Source organism: Lissotriton helveticus, chromosome 2_2 (assembly GCF_964261635.1).
Source record: "Lissotriton helveticus chromosome 2_2, aLisHel1.1, whole genome shotgun sequence".
NCBI lineage: Eukaryota > Metazoa > Chordata > Amphibia > Caudata > Salamandridae > Lissotriton > Lissotriton helveticus.
This window is the reverse complement of record NC_136060.1, coordinates 135,768,960-135,792,660: the sequence shown is the minus strand read 5'-3', so window position 1 is coordinate 135,792,660 and position 23,701 is coordinate 135,768,960. Positions and strand designations below refer to the sequence as shown.

The 23,701-nt window shown below is 48.4% G+C and overlaps 1 protein-coding gene across 11 annotated transcripts in view; it reads right to left on the bottom strand.

Annotated features, from left to right (window-relative positions):
- Positions 1 to 23,701, bottom strand: part of FRYL (FRY like transcription coactivator) — a 2,496,013-nt gene that overhangs the window by 1,398,849 nt on the left and 1,073,463 nt on the right. For all 11 annotated transcript variants that reach the window (XR_013608325.1, XM_078678213.1, XM_078678216.1 and 8 more), the window contains one exon: positions 1,075 to 1,235. Coding sequence is in view for 10 of the 11 variants with exons in the window: in XM_078678213.1 (XP_078534339.1) it covers positions 1,075 to 1,235 (161 nt within the window). In the remaining variant the exon portion in view is untranslated. The remainder of the gene's footprint in view (positions 1 to 1,074; positions 1,236 to 23,701) is intronic.

The window sequence follows — 23,701 nt, the reverse complement described above, 5'->3', positions numbered from 1 at the left end:
GATCACTGGAGGAGACAGGAAGTGAGTCCTAAGTAGGATGATGACGAGGGGGGTGTGGCGAAGATCGATCTCGCCGACCAACCCAAGATGGCACCCACGGGCGCTGAGGAGCACCGTTAAGCGGTCCGGCCACAGCGGAAGACTTGGCTGCAGGGGGGATGGCAAGTGAATTAAAAGGTAAGAAAGCGCTGCTAGTAGTCAGCAGGGCGAAGATGGGAATAATATTAAAAATAATGTCTACCGCTAGTAATCAGCGGGACAAAAGTCAGGGAGATAAATTGCACCGCTAGCAGTCAGCGCGAAAACAAGAGTTAAAATTAAGTGGCAGTCACGCTCCAACAGTCGCGCGCGAGCCCTCTGCCACTGGGCTGCTTGCGAATATACACATACCTAGCAATGTGGCTCAGCAGAGAAGCCTCCACATTCCCCCTGACCACCAAATCTTGCACATATGTAATGCAAAGAGTATGCTTGCCAAGACTTGCCCATCCATACCACTCAAAACAGCAGTCAGATAAAGAAGTGTTATTATGTGGTTGAAGGGAGTCTACTTCTGTCAAAGCTGGTGTTAATCCTTGATTATACTGCTGGCCTCCCTCTGCAAACTCAATGACATGGGTAGTGGCACTCTACCATTCACCTGGCCTAAATTTGGGCAAATACAGCACTTGAAATATGAAAAGCAGGCAATACAAAAAAATACCAAAATACAATTTAAAATGAAGATGTCGAAAGGGCTTCATATTGTGAGCATACCAAACAACAATATTTAATATAGTGAACTTGATTCAAAGGAAGACGTGTGATCTTATACGGCAAATCAAAACTATATTTTAAGTAATTTAAAAAAAACACTAATTTGTGAAAAATGTGTGTTTATTTTCAGACACAATCTAAAGTGGATGACAGTATTTAAACAATGCAGATCATTTAGCTGATCCAAGTATCACACACATTACAGACTTTTAAAAACTTGCTCTGCCATGTCTCCTGCTCAACATCTCAGATGTGGTTAACAGTATTTTAATTGATTAGAAAGGCTTTAAGATTATAATGCAAATATGAGGGTAATACCTTCAACGCACAGTACTGATGTCGGTTTATCTGCATGTTTCGGTCACTATATCTGTCCAAGGGAGTGAACATGATGCTAAAAGGCCCAGCCCAGTGACTGAACAACATGAAGAGGCTGTGACGCAAACTCTGCTGAGGAAAGATGCTTCTTCTTTGATGCACTGCAAATAAGGAACATTTTAACATCTTTTCAGGTCAAATGCATCTTTGGAAACTGGCATGTTAGCTTTTGATACAAATTTCACAAATCAATAAATTAGTTATGAATTGTCATTAGTATTTTATGTAAGAAACATGCTTCTACATTTTTGTGCTTAGCAATAAAAATAAATACATTACTTTAAGACATAAGGGTAATCCCGCTGTGAGAAGATAACACATGAAACAGAGAAACTGGCCACCTGATCTGCTAGTTCTTCCCGTTGCAAAGAAATGTATTATGCATATTCGGAGTTACAGTTAAACTAGAGACCTGAACTTGCCCAGCCTATTCACAAACATGTAGTCCATGTCAACAGCTTGTGCAAATTAACCCAAGGCAACCACGATTTTCATACCGAGAATTGATCCTGTAAATGTTGAGACATCAGTTTTAAGATGCTAGAGGTTCAGTTATTTCACAGACCTTAAGCGAATAGATATCTTCTTAAGCATAGACTAGATGTCAGACTGCAGCAGTTGGGTGGAGATGGCCACCATTGCAACAGAGCAGTATGCTCCTCCTGTACTCCCTTACCAGGATTCCTGATCCACAATGTTCTCCACTCAACATCACAGTGAGTGCCATAACAAATAAGGGGCTCAACGCATTCAAGATGCAAAAGATGATTAGAGAAACTTATAGTGTAGACTTAGATATCCATCCTGCTTCCATGCAACTGATAGACTGTCTTCAGACTGATAGAGCCTGCAAGCCGCTGACCCTCCAGACCAAAGTAATCAGAACTAAAACCACAGTTTTAAAAGTCAAACGATGAATACAACACATGTATATTGCTTCAAATGGTGATAAGAAAAAAGCCAAAAACAAACACCACTGGTAAAAAAAAACAAAGGGCACAGGTGGAAAGGAATGCAGCAGACCTTTCATGAAATGGTCCACAAGGGCTGACCCCCTGACAAACACCTAGCGCAAATGAAAGGAGTCATGTGGGGAATGTAGGACACAGAATAAAGGGCACTGTTCCGTTCACATAACTGACGCAGGGGAGCACCAGATAGAATAAGACTATACCTGTCACATAGCAGTGGACTTTGCATTCAAGAGTTTGCAGGGCTAGCCAATTCAAGGGATCCACTATCACATTTCAAAGTGTATGTCAGATGAGTGCCCCAGAGAAAACTGCCACAGTGCTTTTGAACCTGTACAGCACTCTGCTGCCTTTTGGCAACTTGAGTTATACACACCTCAAATACAAGGATTAATGCAGCCACAGCACAAGATATAGCAAACAACTCTGCCCTGTCTGCTAAGATACTTCTCAATGGTATGGTTGGCTAAGGAAACCTGCACAACGTGTCCAGATGGAGTGCACAAAAGGCCTTCAGGGGCTAGGTTAATGTCCCACAGGCATTACACTGTCATCTCACCTAAATAAGCACCCCAGTCCAACAAGGAGTCCATAACAGCAGCCTGTGATTGAGGAGGACAGAAGGGACAAACAAACAGTGAGGGTGGAGAGGCACATCCACAAATTCATCAATAGCAGTTTGGAAGGACAGAGTTTCAGCTCTCCAAGCAAGCATAAAATTACCTTTGCCTCTCCTGCGAAAGGAGAGGAAGTATTCATAGCACGTTTACATCAGGTGTAGAGGTTTTCCCCTAAAGGAAGTTGGTCTCTAGAAAAACTGCAAAATTAGCAGTAAGGACGGGCAGACGAGAAATTTGGGGTCAGTCCAGAAAATCCTATGGTTCTGGGCAATCTGCATGCGAACTGTCCGGCACGATACTTGTTTTTCCTATGCCGTCTATGTGTTGCAAAATACTAGATTCTGAGAATTACTGAATTCACCCTGTAAGCTATTACTTTCTCCTATGCAGCCAGCACTGGTTCAAGCAAGGTCTTGTTGAAGGGCAAAAGAGGGTGTTGAGAAGCAGAACATCTCTTCATACAGCAGGGGCAATTCAAGTGGCTCCATTGCTTTATGTACAATAGCCGCTAATAAACCAACTTCCTTAAGGGAAGGACCGAAGGAAGGTGGACTTTGTCCTCTAAAAAAATATCAAGGCCACTATCATTCTGATGGTCCAGGTAAAGCACAACGTCTGAATGATGAGTAGCAAGGAGGATATTTGCCTCCAAATGACTGTGCTGGAAATCGATGATGGGCATATCAAGGCACATCAAAGCTGAGCAAAAGAGTTATTCCAAGCATATACATGTCTGGAATCTGGGCAGAGTTTCAGCATGGGGCTGGGCCTCAGTATAAGCTCTGATCTCTCTGGACACCCAAAGTATTCCCTCAGAATCTGAGGGAAACATTAGCGCAGAGCACAGCTCAGAGAACAAGGGACATAGCATACAAAAGCCAGTGACAGCAGTGGCTTTTATTGAGGCTGTGCCAACACGATACCCTGTGAACGCACAGGGTCTGGCAGAGGCATCAGAAAAGTAAAACCTAAAGTGTTTGGACCCATGTACCCCTAAATACATCCCCCACAGCTAAACCTTAAGAGGAGAAAGTTCAGTATACAGTCCTGTGAATTCAGGCAACAGTTTTTTTTAATTCAGAATCGAATCCTAGGAAGAGTTCGGCGTTGTGGACTGGTGCTACCATTTATCCAAAAGAAATGGAACAGCAAAGATTATTTGACTAAAAAATAGAGCACATTTTGTTTTATATTATGTTGTTTATGGCTCTTGTGAGTGGATCATTTGTAGCAGACTTGCACAAGGAAGAGTAAATAGACCTTCTATTGGCCAAAGCAAACGTTTGAGCTTTTCTTTCCCTAATGGTCATTGGAGACGCAAGAGTTGCAGGCTAAGGGCTTATGGTCAGGATTCAAGCATCAAATGAAGAGCTTTGTGGATCTGGTTGGGACATTGCACACTTGATTTGAAGGCCATTATGTCCGGAGGTGATAGTCTGGTGAGTAAGTGTTAGGATTTCTATGCATTCTGTGAAAACCAAAGGAGAGCGCCAGGCACACATCAATAAGGCATGGAAAAACAGAAGATGATAGAAGTCTCCATTGAGCATAAGACATTGGTAGGTTCTGGGCATGTGGAGTCAAGATTAGGGTTGAGTGCTCCCTGGAAACACTAAAGAGCAACTGCTAAGAGAAAAGGTTTATTGATCCAGTCTGGAATTATTTATGAGGCGAGGAATCTGAGGGAAGAAATGTCCATCAGAACAGTCATTTGATGAATGGGAATCATCAAGGGGCTTACTTTTTTCATTAACTCATCTAGGGACGAGGTGCCTGAAACAGCCAGGACAACATTCCTACCGACAGACCACTGTGATTAATTTTTTTATCGTTTTGATGTCACTTACTACTGCAATTCCATTACAGAGTTTCCTTAAAGAACAATTTACTTACCTTCACTAACGCCTTCTCTGGTAGAGACTATCTAGCTGCAGATGCCTTACCTTCTAATTATACCCAGGCGCCAGCCTAGATCCAGACCTTTTTTCGTGGGCAATACCCTTGCGTGACAGTAGATGGCCGTGTTTGGCTCCATGTGGCGTCATCCACGCCGTGGCGTGAACAGTACCTATATAGGAGTCAATTCAGCAAGTTGTCCGTGTACTTTGCCAGCTTTCCACGCCAGAAGCGCGGAGCCATGAAGAGTACTGACCACTGGTGTCTGAGAAGAACAAGTTACTTACCTTCGGTAACACTTTTTCTGGTGGATACAGTATTTGCCTGTGGATTCCTCACCTTGTGAATATCCCCAGCACAGCAGTCATTCGGAATTTTTTGTAGCTCTCCACGCCGGCGAGGTCATGGATGACGTCACAGAGGGTACGACTCCGCTCGAGACCCCGCTGACGTCACTGGATCCAAAATAGGGCCTCGTCGGCATGAGGACGTCAGTTCCGCCCCTTTTTTCCGTGCCTCCGAGGCACACGGACGGACCGACAAACGAGTGCAGTATACACAGTACACAGTATTTGAACCAACACACATTGTGAAGACAACTCAAATGGTAAACATAATTAAACATTTCCATTGGAAAATACATCATAAATACTTTATAAACACTTGCTCGTATAGAAGAGTGGACAATGGGGAGGCGGGTGGGAATGTGAGGAATCCACAGGCAGATACTGTATTCACCAGACAAAGCGTTACCGAAGGTAAGTAACTTGTTCTTCTGATAGATATATCTGCCAGTGAATTCCTCACCTTATGAATAGAATCCCACCCACAGCAGTCCCCACTCCCGGAGGAGGGTGTCCACTCTTCTATACCAAGAAATCCTGGAGGACAGAGCGCGCAAAGTGGCCGTCCCTCCTCACTTCAAAATCTAAGCAGTAGTGCTTCACGAAAGTGTGGAGGGAGGCCCAAGTAGCAGCTTTGCAAATGTCCTCTACAGGAACACCCCTAGACAAAGCAGATGTAGAAGATTTTGCTCTAGTAGAGTGAGCTCTAATACCCTCTGGAGGTTCCTTACCAGCCAGTGCGTAGCAGATCTTAATGCACAAGATAATCCATCTTGAAAGTGTGCGCTTGTGCACCGCTCTTCCCTTTCTGCAGCCAGAAAATCCGACAAAAAGCTGGTCGTCCACACGATAGTCTTTAGTCCTATCGAGATAAAAGCTCACCGCCCTCTTAGAGTCAAGACGGTGAAGACCGTCCTTGGAAGGGGGAGGATAGAAGGTAGGAAGGGTAATAGACTGTCCCAGATGGAAAGGAGTCACCACCTTAGGCAGAAAAGCAGCCCCGGTCCAGAGTACCATTCTTTCAGCATGAATAGTCAAGAATGGGGGTTTCGAACTTAGAGCTTGAAGCTCACTTACCCTCCTTGCCGAGGTAATTGCTACATGAAAAACTGTCTTAAAGGACAGTAACCTCAAGGGACACTTCTGCAAAGGTTCAAAGGGTGAACCCATCAAGTAGGTCAACACAAGATTTAAATCCTATTAAGGCACGACAAAAGGAGTAGGAGGGAATTTATTGGAAAGACCTTTAAGGAATCTTAACCCAATAGGTGACTTAAACAAAAACGGCTGGTCTGGCAAACAGAGAAATGCCAACAAGGCCGATAAATATCCTTTTACAGTTGCCACAGCAAAACCCTACTGGGCCAAAGAAAGAGCAAACTGAAGTATATTGGACCAACAAGCTCTTAAGGGGTCAAAACAATTCTCTCCACACCATGAAACAAGTTTAGACCATTCATAAGAATAAAATGACTTGCTGGAAAGCCGCCTGGAAGAAAGAATAACATCCACCACGTCAGGCGGGAGAGAAAAAGAACTCTGGTTGCCCCGTTCAATCTCCAGGCATGAAGGTGTAGGCTCTGGAGGTGGGGGTGTAGAACCTGCCCCTCCATCTGAGAGAGGAGATCTGCCCTGAAAGGGAGACGGAGCGGCGGGCACAAGGAGAGGTGGAGAAGATCCGTGTACCACACCCTTCTTGGCCAATCCGGGGCAATCAATATGACTTTGGCCCGGTCTTGGCGAATCTTCCTCAGAACCCGAGGAATCAAGGGTATGGGAGGAAATGCGTACAGGATTTGTGAACCCCAACTCAACTGAAACGCGTCCCCCAAGGCTGCTTGCATCGGATACTGGAGACTGCAGAATGACGGGTAGTGAGCGCTCTCATGAGTGGCGAACAGGTCCACCTGAGGAGTTCCCCAAGTCCGAAAGACGTGACAAACCACCTCCGGATGAAGCCTACACTCGTGGTCGGCCGAGAACTGCCGACTGAGACTATCTGCACGTATGTTCAGAACTCCGGCCAGATGATTTGCCATCAGACAAATCGGATGGTCCTAAACCAAGGACCAGAGACGCAGAGACTCTCTGCAGAGACACTGCGACCCTACTCCTCCCTGTTTGTTGACATACCACATCGCGGTAGTGTTGTCCGTCAGGACTTAAACCGACTGACCGCGAAGGGAAGGAGGAAGGCCTTGAGCGCAAGACTTATCGCCCGCAACTCTAGAAGGTTGATATGAAGCAACCTTTCCTCTGGAGACCAAAGACTCTTGATCTCCAGATCCCCCAGATGAGCACCCCACCATAGAGTGGATGCATCAGTTATCACCGTGACAACCGATGGAGGAAGATGGAAAGGCTTTCCTTGAGACAGATTGCCTTCCACGCTCCACCAAGACAGATCCACTGCAGCTTCTCTGGAGATCCTCACTGACTCCCTGAGATCTCCGTCGTGCTGATACCACTGCCTGCGGAGGCACCACTGGAGCGCCCTCATGTGCCAGCGTGCATGGTTGACCAACAAAATGCAGGAAGCCATCTGACCGAGCAGACCGAGAACCTTCAGGACTGGAACGACCGCTCCATTGTAAAACAAGGGAATCATTTTCTGAATGTCGAGAATCCTTTGAGGCGGAGGGAATGCACGACAGACAGTAGTGTCCAGTACTGCCCCTATAAACAGATTGCGCTGTGTGGGCACCAGGTGAGACTTGGGTACATTTATCGAAAACCCCAACCTGTACAACAACTGGGTTGTCACTTGCAGATGATGGCAAACCCTCTCTGGTGACTCCGCTTTGACCAGCCAATCGTCCAGATAGGGAAAAACTGGATTCCCCGATCTTCTGAGATGGGCTGCCCCCACCGCCATCACCTTGGTGAAGACCCGAGGTGCAGTAGTGAGTCCAAACGGAAGGACTGCAAACTGATAATGTTGCGAACCCACCGTGAAACTGAGATACTTCCTGTGTGACTTCAGGATGAGAAAATGAAAATACGCGTCCTGCAAGTCGATCGACACCATCCAATCTTCTTCCGGCAGCGCATGCAGAACCTGCGCAAGGGTAAGCATCTTGAAATTCTCTTGCTTCAGATAAAGATTCAAGACCCTGAGATCCAGAATTGGACGTAACCTGCCATCCTTCTTGGGTATCAGGAAATACCGGGAGTAGCATCCCTGACCCCTTTCCTGCTCTGGAACCACCTCTAACGCACCTTTCTTTAGTAAGGTCAGAACTTCCTCCTGTAGGAGATTATGTTTTTCTGAGCAAGCCCCTTGGCAAGGAGGGTAATTTGGAGGGAATTCCCGAAATGGAAGAGCATACCCATTTTCCACAAGATTGAGAACCCAAAGGTCTGTAAGTCACCGATTCCCAACCCTGTAGAAAATGGGTAAGCCGACCCCCTAGAGGACCAACATGATCCGGAATGGGGAATCTGGGGCTGCTTTGCTGCGGTGATAGGAGGGGAGGAAGAGGAGGAGGAGGGCTGACGACCTCTACTTTTTCCTCTATACGACTTGTACAGAGTATTCTGTTGCTGCTGCTGACGAGGTTGGCCATATGAACGAAAGGGCGACTTCCCAAATCCTCTGTATTTACGAAAAGAACCTCTAGGCTGAGCTTGTGAGCCAAGTGATTTTGCCGTAGATTTGCTATCCTTAAACCTCTCTAGGGCAGCGTCCGCTTTCTTACCAAACAGGCCTGAACCATCGAACGGTAAGTCCAACAGAGTAGCTTGCACATCTGCCGGTTCGGGCATCGAGGCCATTGACGGTTGTTTGGCGGCCTTCTCCTCCACCCCTAACCATTTTCTCTACTGATGAGGGAAGTTATCCCGAAACCCGAGCCATGTCTCGGGCGATACCCAAAAACCCGGGACATGTATCGGGTCTAGAGATTCATCAGTCCAACAAGTACCGACTTGCACCCACCTGGGTGATCCACTAAAAAACTACAAGTACCAGAGTCCCGAGGGGCGATCCGGAGGAGGGGCTAGCGGTGTGCGCTCCATTGCGAGGGTTTCTACAAATTGGCTCCCTTGAGCCTTGAGCCGACGGGCTCCTGGATGCTGCCCTGCGTGCCGGTTCGGGCATCGAGGCCATTGACGGTTGTTTGGCGGCCTTCTCCTCCACCCCTAACCATTTTCTCTACTGATGAGGGAAGTTATCCCGAAACCCGAGCCATGTCTCGGGCGATACCCAAAAACCCGGGACATGTATCGGGTCTAGAGATTCATCAGTCCAACAAGTACCGACTTGCACCCACCTTGGTGATCCACTAAAAAACTACAAGTACCAGAGTCCCGAGGGGCGATCCGGAGGAGGGGCTAGCGGTGTGCGCTCCATTGCGATGGTTTCTACAAATTGGCTCCCTTGAGCCGACGGGCTCCTGGATGCTGCCCTGCGTGCCGGTTCGGGCATCGAGGCCATTGACGGTTGTTTGGCGGCCTTCTCCTCCACCCCTAACCATTTTCTCTACTGATGAGGGAAGTTATCCCGAAACCCGAGCCATGTCTCGGGCGATACCCAAAAACCCGGGACATGTATCGGGTCTAGAGATTCATCAGTCCAACAAGTACCGACTTGCACCCACTTGGGTGATCCACTAAAAAACTACAAGTACCAGAGTCCCGAGGGGCGATCCGGAGGAGGGGCTAGCGGTGTGCGCTCCATTGCGATGGTTTCTACAAATTGGCTCCCTTGAGCCTTGAGCCGACGGGCTCCTGGATGCTGCCCTGCGTGCCAGTTCGGGCATCGAGGCCATTGACGGTTGTTTGGCGGCCTTCTCCTCCACCCCTAACCATTTTCTCTACTGATGAGGGAAGTTATCCCGAAACCCGAGCCATGTCTCGGGCGATACCCAAAAACCCGGGACATGTATCGGGTCTAGAGATTCATCAGTCCAACAAGTACCGACTTGCACCCACCTGGGTGATCCACTAAAAAACTACAAGTACCAGAGTCCCGAGGGGCGATCCGGAGGAGGGGCTAGCGGTGTGCGCTCCATTGCGATGGTTTCTACAAATTGGCTCCCTTGAGCCTTGAGCCGACGGGCTCCTGGATGCTGCCCTGCGTGCCGGTTCGGGCATCGAGGCCATTGACGGTTGTTTGGCGGCCTTCTCCTCCACCCCTAACCATTTTCTCTACTGATGAGGGAAGTTATCCCGAAACCCGAGCCATGTCTCGGGCGATACCCAAAAACCCGGGACATGTATCGGGTCTAGAGATTCATCAGTCCAACAAGTACCGACTTGCACCCACCTGGGTGATCCACTAAAAAACTACAAGTACCAGAGTCCCGAGGGGCGATCCGGAGGAGGGGCTAGCGGTGTGCGCTCCATTGCGATGGTTTCTACACATCTGCTGAAAAGTCCGTAAACTTCAACCAAGCACCCCTTCTCGTAGCCACTGCAGAACCCATAATCCTTAACACCGAGTCAGCTGTATTTAGCCCACTCTGAATGACTTGACGTGCAGCAGCCTGGGTATCGTCCAAAACTTCCTGAAAGTTCTTCCAGTCTTCATCAGACAGTTTAGGCAGCAACTGTATCGAGGAGTCCATCAAGGCATGGATAGACCTTCCCATCAAGCAGGTTGCATTCGTAGATTTCAACGCCATGCTTGCAGAGGAAAATACCTTTTTGGCAGACTGGTCAATCCGCTTAGACTCCCTGTCAGCTGGAACTTGAGCGAAAGCTCCTGAAGACCTCTTTGAACATGCTGCTTGAACCACTAGGCTTTCAGGTAAAGGGTGAGCAGATAAAAACTCCGGGTTGCTAGGCGCCACTCTATATCTCCGTGCTATAGACCTGGAGACTGCAGGCGCAGACAAACTTTTCTTCCAAACCTCTAACACAAGTTCAAGAATTGCCTCATTAAAAGGCAAGAGAGGTTCAACAACTGAAGATGGCGAATGCAATACCTCTGTCAATATATTAGATTTAAACTCAGTGGTAGGGAGTGTAACGTCCAATAATTCAGCCACCTTTCCTACAACCACATGATAGGGGGCTACATCCTTTGATGAAGCATCTGAGCCAGGAGAAAACTCCCATTCAGGTGAAACATCAAGACCACTGGCATCCCTTAAATCAGCAAAGAAGTCCTCTGATTCAGGAATCTCACCTTCTTCCACCTCCTGTCGACAACGCTCCTCTTCTAAGACCCTTTGGGCCTCCCTCCTGGAGCGAATATTTGGCACAGGTGACAGATCCATAATCGACTCCGTCGCATTCGGGACCGGCGTCGAACACTGCTTCGAAGGCGCCGGTTGCGCCGATCGAGGCCAAACTGACAGAGCCGGTGACGTTTAGAACGGCGCCGGAGCCCTCGGCGCCGGAAAATTCCAAAACTGCGCCATCGGAAGAAAGGGCATAAAAGGGGCCTGGGCATAAGCCTAAGGAACCCCCAAATTGAAAGCTAATGGACCCATGGGACCCGCAGGTTCACCAGAGTGGTACATAGCTCTTGCAAATACCTCATACATAGCATTAAGGTAATGCGAAGGGTCTTGCCCTGGAGCAGGGAATGCAAGGTAAACTCCTGGCACTGCACCCGAAGCCGGAGTTCCTGGAGTCGGGCCAGTCGGCGCCGGTAACGGAACTTCTTCTGGCTGCTCCTGATCTTCCTGTCCAGGTTGATCTTCACTCGGATCGGGAGAATGGACCGAATCCGGAGATGGAGCCGGCGTCAGTGATCGACGCGGAGAGACTTCGGCTGAAACTACCTTCTCTGGAGAACCCGGATTCGACAGTGATGGAGAGACATGATCTTTTCTGTGACGTCGGGGTGAGGTCGACCTCGTCTCCGGTTCCTTATCAGAACGACGTTGTGATCGGAAGACAAGCACAACACAATCTTCATGCGGGTCAGTGATGGACATCTGCTTACCGCACTCCCTGCAGGGCTTAGATTTTCTCCCAGACATTGTCGAAAGAATCAAGAGGAACAGTTGAAAACAGCATGAAATACAAAGTTACTACGGAGAGCCCCAAAGAAACCATTGGCGTCGACGGTGCGGAAAAAAGGGAACCGACGTCATCACGCCGACGAGGCCCTTTTATGGATCCAGTGACGTGAGCGGGGTCACAAGCGGAGTCGTACCCTCTGTGATGTCGTCCATGACCTCGCCGGCGTGGAGAGCTACAAAAAATTCCGAATGGCTGCTGCGCAGGGGATATTCACAAGGTGAGGAATCCACTGGCAGATGTATCCATCAGAACTAGGGCTCGGAAAGGGGAACAGGCTCCAAGTCTACAAATCCGTTTGAAGATTGGGCAGGATGGGTGAGTCAGTAAGCAATCTGCGTATAAGATAGCGCCTCTACAAGTTATGGTGTTACCGATTAGAAGTAACTTGTTCCCCTGATTGAGACTTATAGTCGCAAAATCCTTACCATAGAATAGATACCCAAGCAATACCTACCTAGAGGAGGGTCTGGGAAATTATTTCACAATAAAAAGTCCTGCAGGACCAAACGGGTAAAGTGCCTGTCCCTGTGGACCTGCCTGTCACGGCAGAAGGGCTTGGTAAATGTATGTAGAGATGCCCATGTTTCTGCCTGGAAGATGTCCAGAACAGGACTTGCCATGCTAATTAGAAGCTGTTCAGGAGGATATGCCCGAAACGGCACTGTGTTCAGAACAGCTCCAATAAAAGGGAGCGTCTGGAGGTCTACTTTAGTCTGGAGGTGGGAGACGACTGCCTGGTCAAAGTCAGTCTTCAATGGCCAGTCGTCGAGATAGGGGGAGACTGGAACCCCTGATCTCCACAGATGAGCTGTAACAACCACCATCACCCTGGTGAACAACCAAGGGGCACTGGTAAGGCCAAAGGGGAGCATGGTGAACTGAAAATGCTCTTGGCCTATCGTGAACCGCAGGTAACGTCTGTGATTAGTCAGTACAGAGATGTGAAAGTTTGCATTCTGCAAGTCCATCGCTACCATCCAGTCTCCCATGTCCAGGGTAGACAAGACTTGAGCTAGCGTGAGCATTTTGAATTTCTCCTTTTTCAGGAAGAAATTGAGAGGGTGCAGGACTAGGACAGGATGAATGCCGCCATCCTTCTTGAGCACCAGAAAGTATCAGGAATAACTACCACGACCTATTACTGATGCCAGCACCCACTCTATGGCTCTCTTGGCCAAGAGACGCCTCTTTCTGGCAAAGAAATGAGATGTGGTCCTTAAAAATATCTTATGGTTCCCGGGCAGTTTACCCTTATTAGTGGGAACTATAGGTTAGATTAACAAGCATTTGCAATGCAATAGGTCTCACATTTGCGAGCGTTGGAGCTATTGGCATTGTAAAAATAAAAATGCCTTTTATTCATTTGTTTTGAAAATCTGCAAGCGGTGCATAAACACGCACTTTGTACGTATAGTCCTTGCTTAGGCAAAGCAAAGCTGGCAGTAAAAGATGGACAGCATGGCTTCTCATAAGCATGGACTATAAGTACAAAGTGCTTGTTTACGCACAGCTTGCAGATTTTCAAATGCATAAATAAAAGGCATTGTCATTTACAATGCGAATAAGTCAAACTCTTCCAAATGCGAGACCTATTGCATTGCAAATGCTTGTTATACACACCTGCGAGTACTTGCAAATTAATTTACTGCCAGATGAGCACATATGTCCACGAACCGAGGAGTTAAAGACCGAGAGAGAGAAGCTGAACTTTCTGGTATCCATACTGCTCCCAAATCTACGTGAGCGCAACTTGAATATCTGGTGTTGCCAGGAAAAGATAAAACAGTAGGTTGCCCTATTTTTTTTCACGATGGGCCCTCGAGGTCAAAGGTGAACCGTTTTCATCTTCCTCGGAGCCGTCTCCGGCCCGAGTATTAATCTGCTCTCGCTGTGCGCGGCTGAAAGCGTTTTTGGCCCACAGGTCTGTGGTGTTTAGAGGACTGTTGTAAATCAGCATTTAATAAAACAACCTAAAATGTCTGACACAATTGCCAATATAAAGCGTGCCTCCCACGAGCTTTCACACTGCTGTACAGTTCAGCTGGGTCACAAGCACAGTTATCACGGGGGGTTGGGGGAAGAGGATAAACAAAGGGCAGGTCAAACTTAACAGCGCCCCCCGACCACACATTTCAGAAGTCTACATGCTTGGTTTGATGTCGGTGGTTATCATCCTGGCGTGTTACTGTTTTTCACCACATGGTACACTTCCCATTCCTATGCAGCTGTTTTTTTAACGAAAGTAGCAACATCCAAATGCGAAAGCACCAAGGATTTCTTAAATTACGTTTGGCTCAATGAGGTCTTAATAGGTATTTGAATGAGTTTCTGTATGGCCTCTGCATGCGCCATGATGCTGTGCGGCCCGTGACCCCAGCACGGGGTCACCGCCTATGAAGTCATCAGAAGTAAGAAAGCCTGCCCTGAAGCACAGAGTGCACTTTTCAAAAACTTGAGGGCTTTACATCGTGATAACATAACCACGATGAGACCTCAGCAACGACCAATTTACGCAAAGCGTATAATTGAGACTATGCATGAACATTTTTGTCATAAACAGCCCTCTTTATGTATGACCTTTATTTGTCCATTTATGCCCCCCTTTCCCTAACACCTCTTCCCACTTTCATCAAACCCCCCATGTCTCCCAGACACTTGAGTTATGTTGGGTGTTATTGGGCCTCTGTTTGGGGTGGGGTGCTCCCCAACCCTCTCTTCTGTCACCTGTACGCGTTCACTTCTGTGCAATAAAAGTAAGTTGATGTTATTGTATCTAACCACTAATATGCGTTCGCTTTTGAAACAAAAAAAATACAAGACTATGCATGCAATTTATCCCCGACCACAAGTTCATGCTCCCGTTTGTAATGTATGGACCGTGCAACTACTTGAGACATAGTTGCATAAAATACCTACACTCAATTTCCGAACTCTACCTCTGTAGAATGTAAGGAATGCATGCCAAGCTTATATGTGGCTGAATGTGCGCTCCTGTAATGTAACTGATGCTTATGTAAAGCGTCCCAATACCAATGTACAGAGTTCGCGCTAGATAAAACAGCAAAGGGAAAAACAAGCTGGCTCCGTGGAGCCGACGGAGGGGAGGGGGGACGGGAACTGAGAGCCAGACTCCGAGGACAGGAAATCTGCACGCGTGCGGTTGCTGCCCAGGGGCGTCCAAGCGCTGGTGTGAGGTGTAATTGATGAACGAAGGAGGGTTAAGCCAGGAGATTAATGATGAGCATTAAACAAGAAAGTTTTCAGTTGTTTCCGAAACAGCAGAAGGTTGGGGGTGGACCCGAGTTGGAGGGGAAGGGAGTTCCATAGTTTGGAGGCATTGAAGGAGAACATCCTTCCTCCAGCTCTTGCCCTTTTTATTCTGGGTACTGAGGCCATAAAAGCCTCACTTCTGGTAGGGTGATACTGAGTTAATAATTGGCGGCCGATTGCTGGTCCTGTGTGCCAAAATGCCTGGTGGGAAATGCACATCGCCTTGAAAGCGATTCTTTGTCGTACAGGTAGCCAGTGCAACTTGTTCAGCCCAGGTTTGGCTGATTGTCTGCGGGCAGTTGGAGCAATGTGCGGGCTGCACAGTTCTGCACTATCTGCAGCTTTCGCAATGTGTATTCTGGGGCGCCGAGATACAGGGCATTATTAAAGTCCAGCCGAGATTGAATCAAGCCCTGTACGGCTACCTGTTTGGCCTCCGTAGGCAGGAGAGGAAGGACTTTCCTCAACATCCTAAGAAGACCAAAGCAGGTTGCAGACAATTTCGTAGCCTGAGTGTTAAAGGAAAGAACTTTGTCCAGCCAAACCCCAAGCTCTTTATGTTGTCTTTGGGGGCTGGAGGGTCGCCTAGGCAAGGGGGCCAAAGGGAATTGAAATGTACCGGAGATGTAGGTCCCAGAAGCATCAACTCAGTTTTATCCCCATTGAGTTTGAGGGAGGATGTCGTCATCCATCCCTTGACTTCCTCCAGGCATTTCATTAGTCCTGATGATGGTGCTTCACCGCCCTCCTGCGCCAAAGAGACCACTAGCTGAGTGTCATCTGGGTATGAGATGATTCTAATACCAAACGGATGAACAACCTCAGCTAGTGGTTTCATATAGATGTTAAAAAGTGCAGGGCTTAAAGAGGAGCCCTGCGGAACTCCGCAGCTCAGTGGCCTGCTCGTTGAGACAGTGTCCCCGTCAAAGATCTGGAAAGACCTGGTGTTCAAAAACGATTCAAGTCACTGCAGTGCCCTGCCTGCTATTCCGACATCCGATAGGCGGCTCAGCAGGGTGACATGGCTGACCGTATCGAAAGCAGCACTCGGGTCAAGAAGGACCACTGCCACTGATCCCCCTTGATCTAGAATCTTTCGGGTTTCCTCAGTGACTGCTAACAGAGCGGTTTCTGTTCCGTGCTTCGGTCGGAAGCCCGTCTGAGAGGCATCCAACAGTTGGTTATTCTCGAGAAAGTCCACTATATGGGTGTTGACATGTTTCGCGAGAATTTTGCTCACCCAGGGGAGCAGGGAGATCGGGCGATAGCTGCCAGGATCCTCGGGATCAAGATTTGGTTTTTTAAGCAGAGCCCGAACCCTGGCCTTCTTCCAGGCAGGCGGGACAAACCATTCCCTCATCCCCTTTATATGGACCACGTCTAAATCACCATCCCCCACTCCTTTGGTTAGGAACTCCAGAAACTGGGTCAGACTACCTGTTGACCTCTGGCTCCACAATCCGGTGCATACCCGCCCACCCCATAACGAGGACCAGAGTGTAGCTAATCAAGAGTATGAAGAGTGGATCGCAAAATCCCTTGAAGCTACTCTTCCCCCTCCGCAAAGTCACATCAAAACGATCACATAAAACCGCCCCCTGGATCTCAAAATCCCTCAGAGATAAGAAACGCCTCTGTAGGAAACTGGAAAGAAGGTGGCACATGGATTACGCACCAGAGGTGTTCTGTTCGTACGCGTGCACATCTCCTGTTCGTACGCGTGCACATCTCCTGTCCACGCATGCCATCTCCTGTCTCCTTTCGGCACAGAAAGCGGCAACAATAGAGTCTCGCAAGGCGAAGCAGCGCATGAGCTGCATTTGCTAGCAAATTCTAACAATGAATGGGACGGTGATTGAGGATAATGGCTCACACAATCTCAGTAGCTAGGCCAACATATTTCTGCCCACATTATAAGCCCAAAAGTGTTGGGGGCATTCTTTAGGGCCAGGGATCCCCAACTACCTCCTAAGGGCCGTTATGCCTAGGATTTTTGTGAGTTGGAAAGAAAAAGTAAGCTTAAAGGAAAACAATAATACACTCAAGTGAGTCCTACCTGGGGGGGTTCAAGCTAATATCCCTAAATTTAGAGGATACAGGTATACTGGTCAGAGAGCGGGATGATGTCCTGTATAGTCACGCATTCATCAAAAGGAACATTGTGCCTATGCACCTACATTTAGACCCCTCTCAGCCACTGGTACCAGAGGTAGTTAGGGATCCTTGGCCCTGAAGAATGCACCAGACCACACTCCAGATCTTTTTAAACTGCCAAGTCTCAGAGTTCACCTGGTAGTTCCACTCTATGTTCAGCATAAATCTGCAATGAATGCAATAAGATTCCATGATTTTTGGCAGCACAAGATGCAGTTCACCAAGACATTAAAATATTCCAACACAAATCCTGCCCAAGCTTATGTAATGAATATGCTACTTACCAGTATGCATCTGTTCTTGGCATGTAGGGCTGCTGACATTCATATCTATAGCATAGATCGCCACCTAGTGTTGGGTCTGGATGATTGCACATTGTTGTCCTGGAAGAGTCTTCGAAGTATAACAAGATAGGTGGCTCCTCCCCTGGACTACAGTGCGCATGGGCATCGACTCCATCCCCAGATTGTTTTTAGCAATTGTGGAGAAGATGGAGTGTAACAGTGTGAGCGATGGCCATGCTAAGAGTAAGTGTAAATTCTGCAGCCGCTACAGGCGCCGGGGAGGAGGGTGGGCAATATGAATGTCAGCAACCCTACACGCCAAGAACAGATGCATACTGGTAAGTAGCATATTCAGTTCGAGGCATGTGGGCTGCTGAATTCATATCTATAGCATAGAATATATAGCAGTCCCTCCATTAGCGGCGGCCGCCTGTGCCAGCTGCAGACGTTTGAAAAAGTGTCTTTAGAACAGCCTGCCATACATATGCTTGGAGTGCACATCTACACAGTAGTGTTTCGTAAATGTGTGTGGGGTAGACCATGTGGCTGCTCTATAAATGTCTTCTAAAGGGATATTTCCAAGGAAAGCCATGGAGGCCCCCAACTTACGGGTGGAGTGGGCTCTGGGGGGGATCGTTAAAGTGCGCTTAGACTTTTGATAGCAAATCTGAATGCACTTAACGATCCATCTGGCAATTCCTGCTTTGGAAATGGGGTTGCCTTTGTGCTGGGCTGAGAAGGCAACAAAGAGATGTTGTGTCTTTCTGAAATCTTTTGTTTTGTCAATGTAGTACATTAACGCTCTTTTGACATCAAGAGTGTGGAGCATTCTTTCCGCTACTGTTTCAGGGTTTGGAAAGAATGCGGGCAGTTCTATGGTTTGGTTGATATGAAACTGCGACACCACCTTTGGAAGAAACTTAGGGTTAGTGCGCAGCACAACCCTGTTGGAATGAATCTGAATAAATGACTCTTGTATAGTGAGCGCAGAGAAGTAATGGCAATGAGAAAAGCCACTTTCCATGTTAAGAATTGAATCTCACAGGAATGGAGAGGCTTAAAAGGTGGGCCCATCAACCTGGTGAGGACCAAGTTGAGGTTCCATACAGGCGCTGGCGGGGTCCTGGGAGGGATGACGCGCTTCAGGCCTTCCAGGAAGGCTTTAATGGCAGGCACTCTAAAAACAGAGAGATGCTGCCTGTTTTGAAGATAAGCCGCTATGGCGGATAAGTGTATCCGAATGGAAGCATATGCTAGATTGCATTTGTAAAGATGTAACAAATAGCAGATGATATTAGGAATGGATGCATCTAGCGGGTTGATATTGTTGTCAGTACAGTAAATGAAAACCGCTTCTATTTCGCTGCATAGCAAGCTCGGGTAGTGGGCTTTCGTGCCTCCCGGATGATGTCCATGCATTCAGGGGGCAGATTAAGGTAGCCAAACTCTCAGACTTCAGGAGCCAGATCGCCAGGTTGAGCTGTTGCGGGTCTGGATGCTGAATGTCGCCATGGTTCTGCGTCAAGAGCCTGGGTGTGAGGTGCAGTCTTTGATGCGGTACCACGGAGAGTTCTAGAAACGTGGTGTACCATGGTTGGCGTGCCCACGTTGGAGCAACCAGGATGAGCGTCATCGAGTGTTGCTTTAGCTTTCGTGCCACCAGCGGTATTAGAGGTGCTGGGGGAAAAGCGTACGCAAATTTGCCTGACCAGTTCATCCATATCGCATTGCCCTGCGACTGTGGATGAGGGAACCTGGCGGCAAAGCTTTGGCATTTGACGTTTTCCCTTGTGGCGAACAGGTCTATCTCTGGATGACCCCACTGCTGGAAGTACGGGTGGAGCACTGATGGATGTATCTCCCACTCGTGCATTTGGTGGCTGTACCTGCTGAGCTGGTCCGCCATCTGATTGTCCTTGCCCGGGAGGTGTTCCGCCATGAGGAAGATGTTCCTCTGAATGGCCCTCTTCCACATGCTCTGAGCCAGATGAGACAACTGTGGAGAGTGTGTACCTCCCTGCTTTTGAATGTAGTACATGGCTGTCATGTTGTCCGTCCGGATCAACACGACTTTGTTGCACAGATGTATCTTGAATGCCTTCATTGCCATGAAGATTGCCATCAGCTCTAGGAGGTTGATGTGCATCTTCTTTTGCTGTGTCGTCCATAGTCCCTGCACTGTGTAGTGGAGTACATGAGCTCCCCAACCCTGGAGAGAAGCGTCCGTTGTTAGGATGATCCGTGGAACAGGCTCCTGGAACGGTCGGCCCTTGCAAAGGTTGTGTGGATTCCACCAATGCAGAGAGTTGTATGCCCGACCGGTCACCAACACTAGGTCTTTCAACTGTCCGTGAGCCTGATTCCACTGACGTGCCAAGCACTCTTGAAGCTGACGCATATGTAGTCTCGCGTGCGGGACTATGAAGATGCAGGAGGCCATCATGCCTATCAACTGCATGAACACTCGTGCCTGAAGCGAGTGTTGCGGTCTGAATTTCTGGATCAGCAATTGAATGCAGTTGATCCTCAGTGAATTTGGCTGTGCTGTGGATGCCAGAGTGTTTATTGTCACGCCTAGATACTGCCGCACATGGGCGGGCTGAAGGTGTGACTTTGGATAATTCAGTGAGAATCCCAGATCGTGAAGAAGGTGAATGGTGTGGGACATGTTGGCAGCGCACTGCTGGGCCGACTTTGCTTGGACAAGCCAGTCGTCCAGATAAGGGTAGACGTGCACGTTTTGTCTCCTGAGGTGCGCAGCCACTGTCGCCAGGCATTTCGTTAACACCCTGGGCGCTGTGGTCACTCCGAAAGGTAAGACCTTGAATTGGTAATGCTGATTCTGAATGGTGAATCTGAGGTATTTTCTGTGTGACGGATGTAGTGGAATGTGAAAATATGCGTCTTTTAGATCTAATGTTGCGAGGAAATCCCCTTGATTGAGCAACAGAAGAACCTGCTGCAACGTGAGCATATGAAAGTGTTCTGAGAGAATGTACTGGTTTAGGGGCCTGAGGTCTAGTATGGGTCGCAGGGACCCGTCTTTCTTTGGGATCAAGAAGTACAGGGAGTACACTCCCGAGCCTCTTTGTTCCACTGGCACGAGCTCGATTGCCCCTTTTTGCAGCATGACGAGCACCTCTTGCTGCAATAAGTGCAAATGCTCTGTTGACATAGGACGGTGCTTTGGGGGGATGTTGGGTGGAGTGGATGTTAACTCCAGACAATAACCGTACTGGATAAGTTTTCTGACCCACCTGTCTGTGGTGTTGTCCGCTGCGTCCAGTGCACACTTAATAGAAGCATTTGAGATGAGTTTCCCTTCTTGAATGAGCATCTCTGCTGCCTCCTTATACTCATCTGGCAAGTGTTGTAACAGGGTTTCAAGTGTATCATAGTGTGCCCTGTCATATCTGGCCAAGAGCGCCTGCGTGTTAGAAATACGCCAGATATTGGCCGCTTGAGCCGCCACCCTCTTCCCTGATGCCTCTAGCACCTTAGATTCCTTGTCAGGGGGATGAGCATCACCAGTAGTCTGTGAATTTGCCCTCTTCCGGGCATTAGAAACAACCAGGGAGTCCAACGGCAACTGGCCCTTGATGTAGGTAGGGTCGCCAGGTGCCGGCTTGTACTTTTTTTCAATTCTGGGGTTTATAACCCTGGCACGTGTGGGTTCTTTAAAAATGTCTGCAGCATGTTTCAAGACGCCCTTCAGCATTGGCAGAGTCTTGACAGTCTTTTCAGAGGTGGAAAAGGTATCAAACAGAAAGTCCACTTCAATAGAGTCAGCATGCAGCTGGACGTCGTGATTCTTAGCTGCCCTCTCAATTAGTGCATTAAATGCCGCAGAATCCTCAGTAGGGGAGGTTTTGACAGTATATACTTGAGTGTCCGGGGCAGTTTGCGGATCCCCTGGGTCCCCAGCATCTGCCCATGTGTCATGGTGATCCTCCGGATCAGTGTCGGCAGGGTAGTTGTACTCCTCATCGTCCCCTTCCCCAGCCTCCACATCTGAGTAAGTGGGCGAGATTGGAGCCGTGTCCTGAGCACGTGGAGTAATCAGTTCAACAAGAACTGGGGAATCCGTAGAAGCCTTTTTCTTCTTCAAAGGAATTGTGTAGGACTCCATAGGCTGTGCCGGTGTGATCTTTCGCTTGTAGATGGAAAGTTTACCGGTGTCGGCATTGATAAATTGTTCCGACTGCTCCTCCAGTAGGGGTTGTCGATGCTTTGTGCCAAAATAACAACACAAAAGGACTGTCAATGGTCAGATCAGGCTCAGGATCAGTCCAGGGGTACTGACGGACAGAGCGGGGCCTCCAACCCTGAGCAATGGCCAGGAAGAGGTGAGGCTTTCTCCCAAGAATTTTTGGGAAAGAATCCTAAATACTTTATGAAACAGACATCCCCCGTCTGGAAAATCCAATGTACGGTAGGATGTTTGGTATCATATATTTGTGTTAATTTTTGCTTTTTTCACTAAGCTCAGGTTAAGCTTAATTGCAGTAGTGTTTAAGAGGTCCTGACGAAAGCCCGATAGGCTTAACTATCCTACAATGGCTGAAACATGTTGACCATACCATCCTTAATAGACAGTTATTGTGTCAAACTGTCTCACACTCATTTTAATTTTGACACCATGATTTTCCCTAATAAAGTTTTCCTTAAATCATGGTAGCCAATTTTACATTTCACTTTTTGATATTTTTTGTACACATTTTTTCTCACTGCAATTTAACATCCCACACCATTCCAAACTGATTTGATTTTTGGTATGATCCATCACTGGTGGTTCCTTGGGTTTGGAGAAGCACATAATTCCAACAGGTGTGTGGCTCCCTAACCGGACCATCTTTGGTTCTATCCCAGATGATGAAGCTCTGCCATATGGGTGGGCTGATGGGATTCATTTCCTTTTTGTTGTACACACTTTACAGGTAGACACAGAATCCGTCACATTTTTCTTTGCCCCCATAAGTTGTACAGACTATTGACAGTCCTTTTGTGTTGTTATACTGTGAATAAGGGGTTTGTCTGTCCTTTGGTCTTTAAATAATTTTCCCCTTAGACCCTCCACCAACCTTGTTTTTGACGAAAGATGCTTTGTGCCTACAACTACAGGGGTAGGCTTCGGCCTCGTGGACACCTTCATGGACGCGTCGACGACCGTCCTGGGGGCGAACGCCTTCGGCGCCACTTTCGGCAGCAGCTTGAACTGGATCGGCGCCGTCGACTTTTGCGGCTTGGCTGCGGGCTTCGGGGTGGAAGTATCCTTCGGTTCGACCGCGGAAGCCTTGTCCTTGATGCGTTGCAACGAGTCCGATACCTGCTTCGTGAAGGATGCGGACGGTTTCGTCGACCAGACAGGTGTTCTCGATCCACCACCATGTGCAGACTCGAGGGGGACAGTGCTTCTGGCCTTTTCGGGCCGACGTGCAGGATCGACAGCTTTCGGAGCTCCGAGTCCTCTGTCTGTGTCGACGGCCTTCGGCGCCGACGGTTTCGGGTCGGCGGCCTTGACAAGCGGTTTCGGTGGCCCAGTCTTCGGCTCGACGCCCTTGAGCGACTTCACCGGTTCGACAACAGTCTTAGGCTTCCACTGCACCGACAGGTCTGAAGACGTGGAGCCGACCAAGGCGACAGGCGCTTTCTGTTTCGACGGCGCCTCTACCACTTTGTTCTGTCGAGACCGAAGCTTTCACTTTCGGTTTCGATTTGACCAATGGCGGCTCCGTAGAAGTGTCCGTAGCCGGGCCCGGAGGCGAGACCGTGGAACCAGGTGCAAGATCTTGGGTAAGGCCATGTGGCGATCCCTCGACCTGAGCCTTAGTTATTGTTCGAACGGGGCATAGCTCTTCACCTGAGCTATCTTCCGTGGCCCCATAGGCCTCATTGTCGTCTCCTACCTCGTCGACGACGTCTTCTGTGTCGAGCATTTCGACGTCTGCGTTGTAGTTGGAGCCGAGCTCTGCCGCTGGAGTTGAAATCGGCTCTCGATCTCCCTGCTCGTCTGCTTCTTCCCCCTCGAAAATGTTCACCGGGTCAGGGGACGT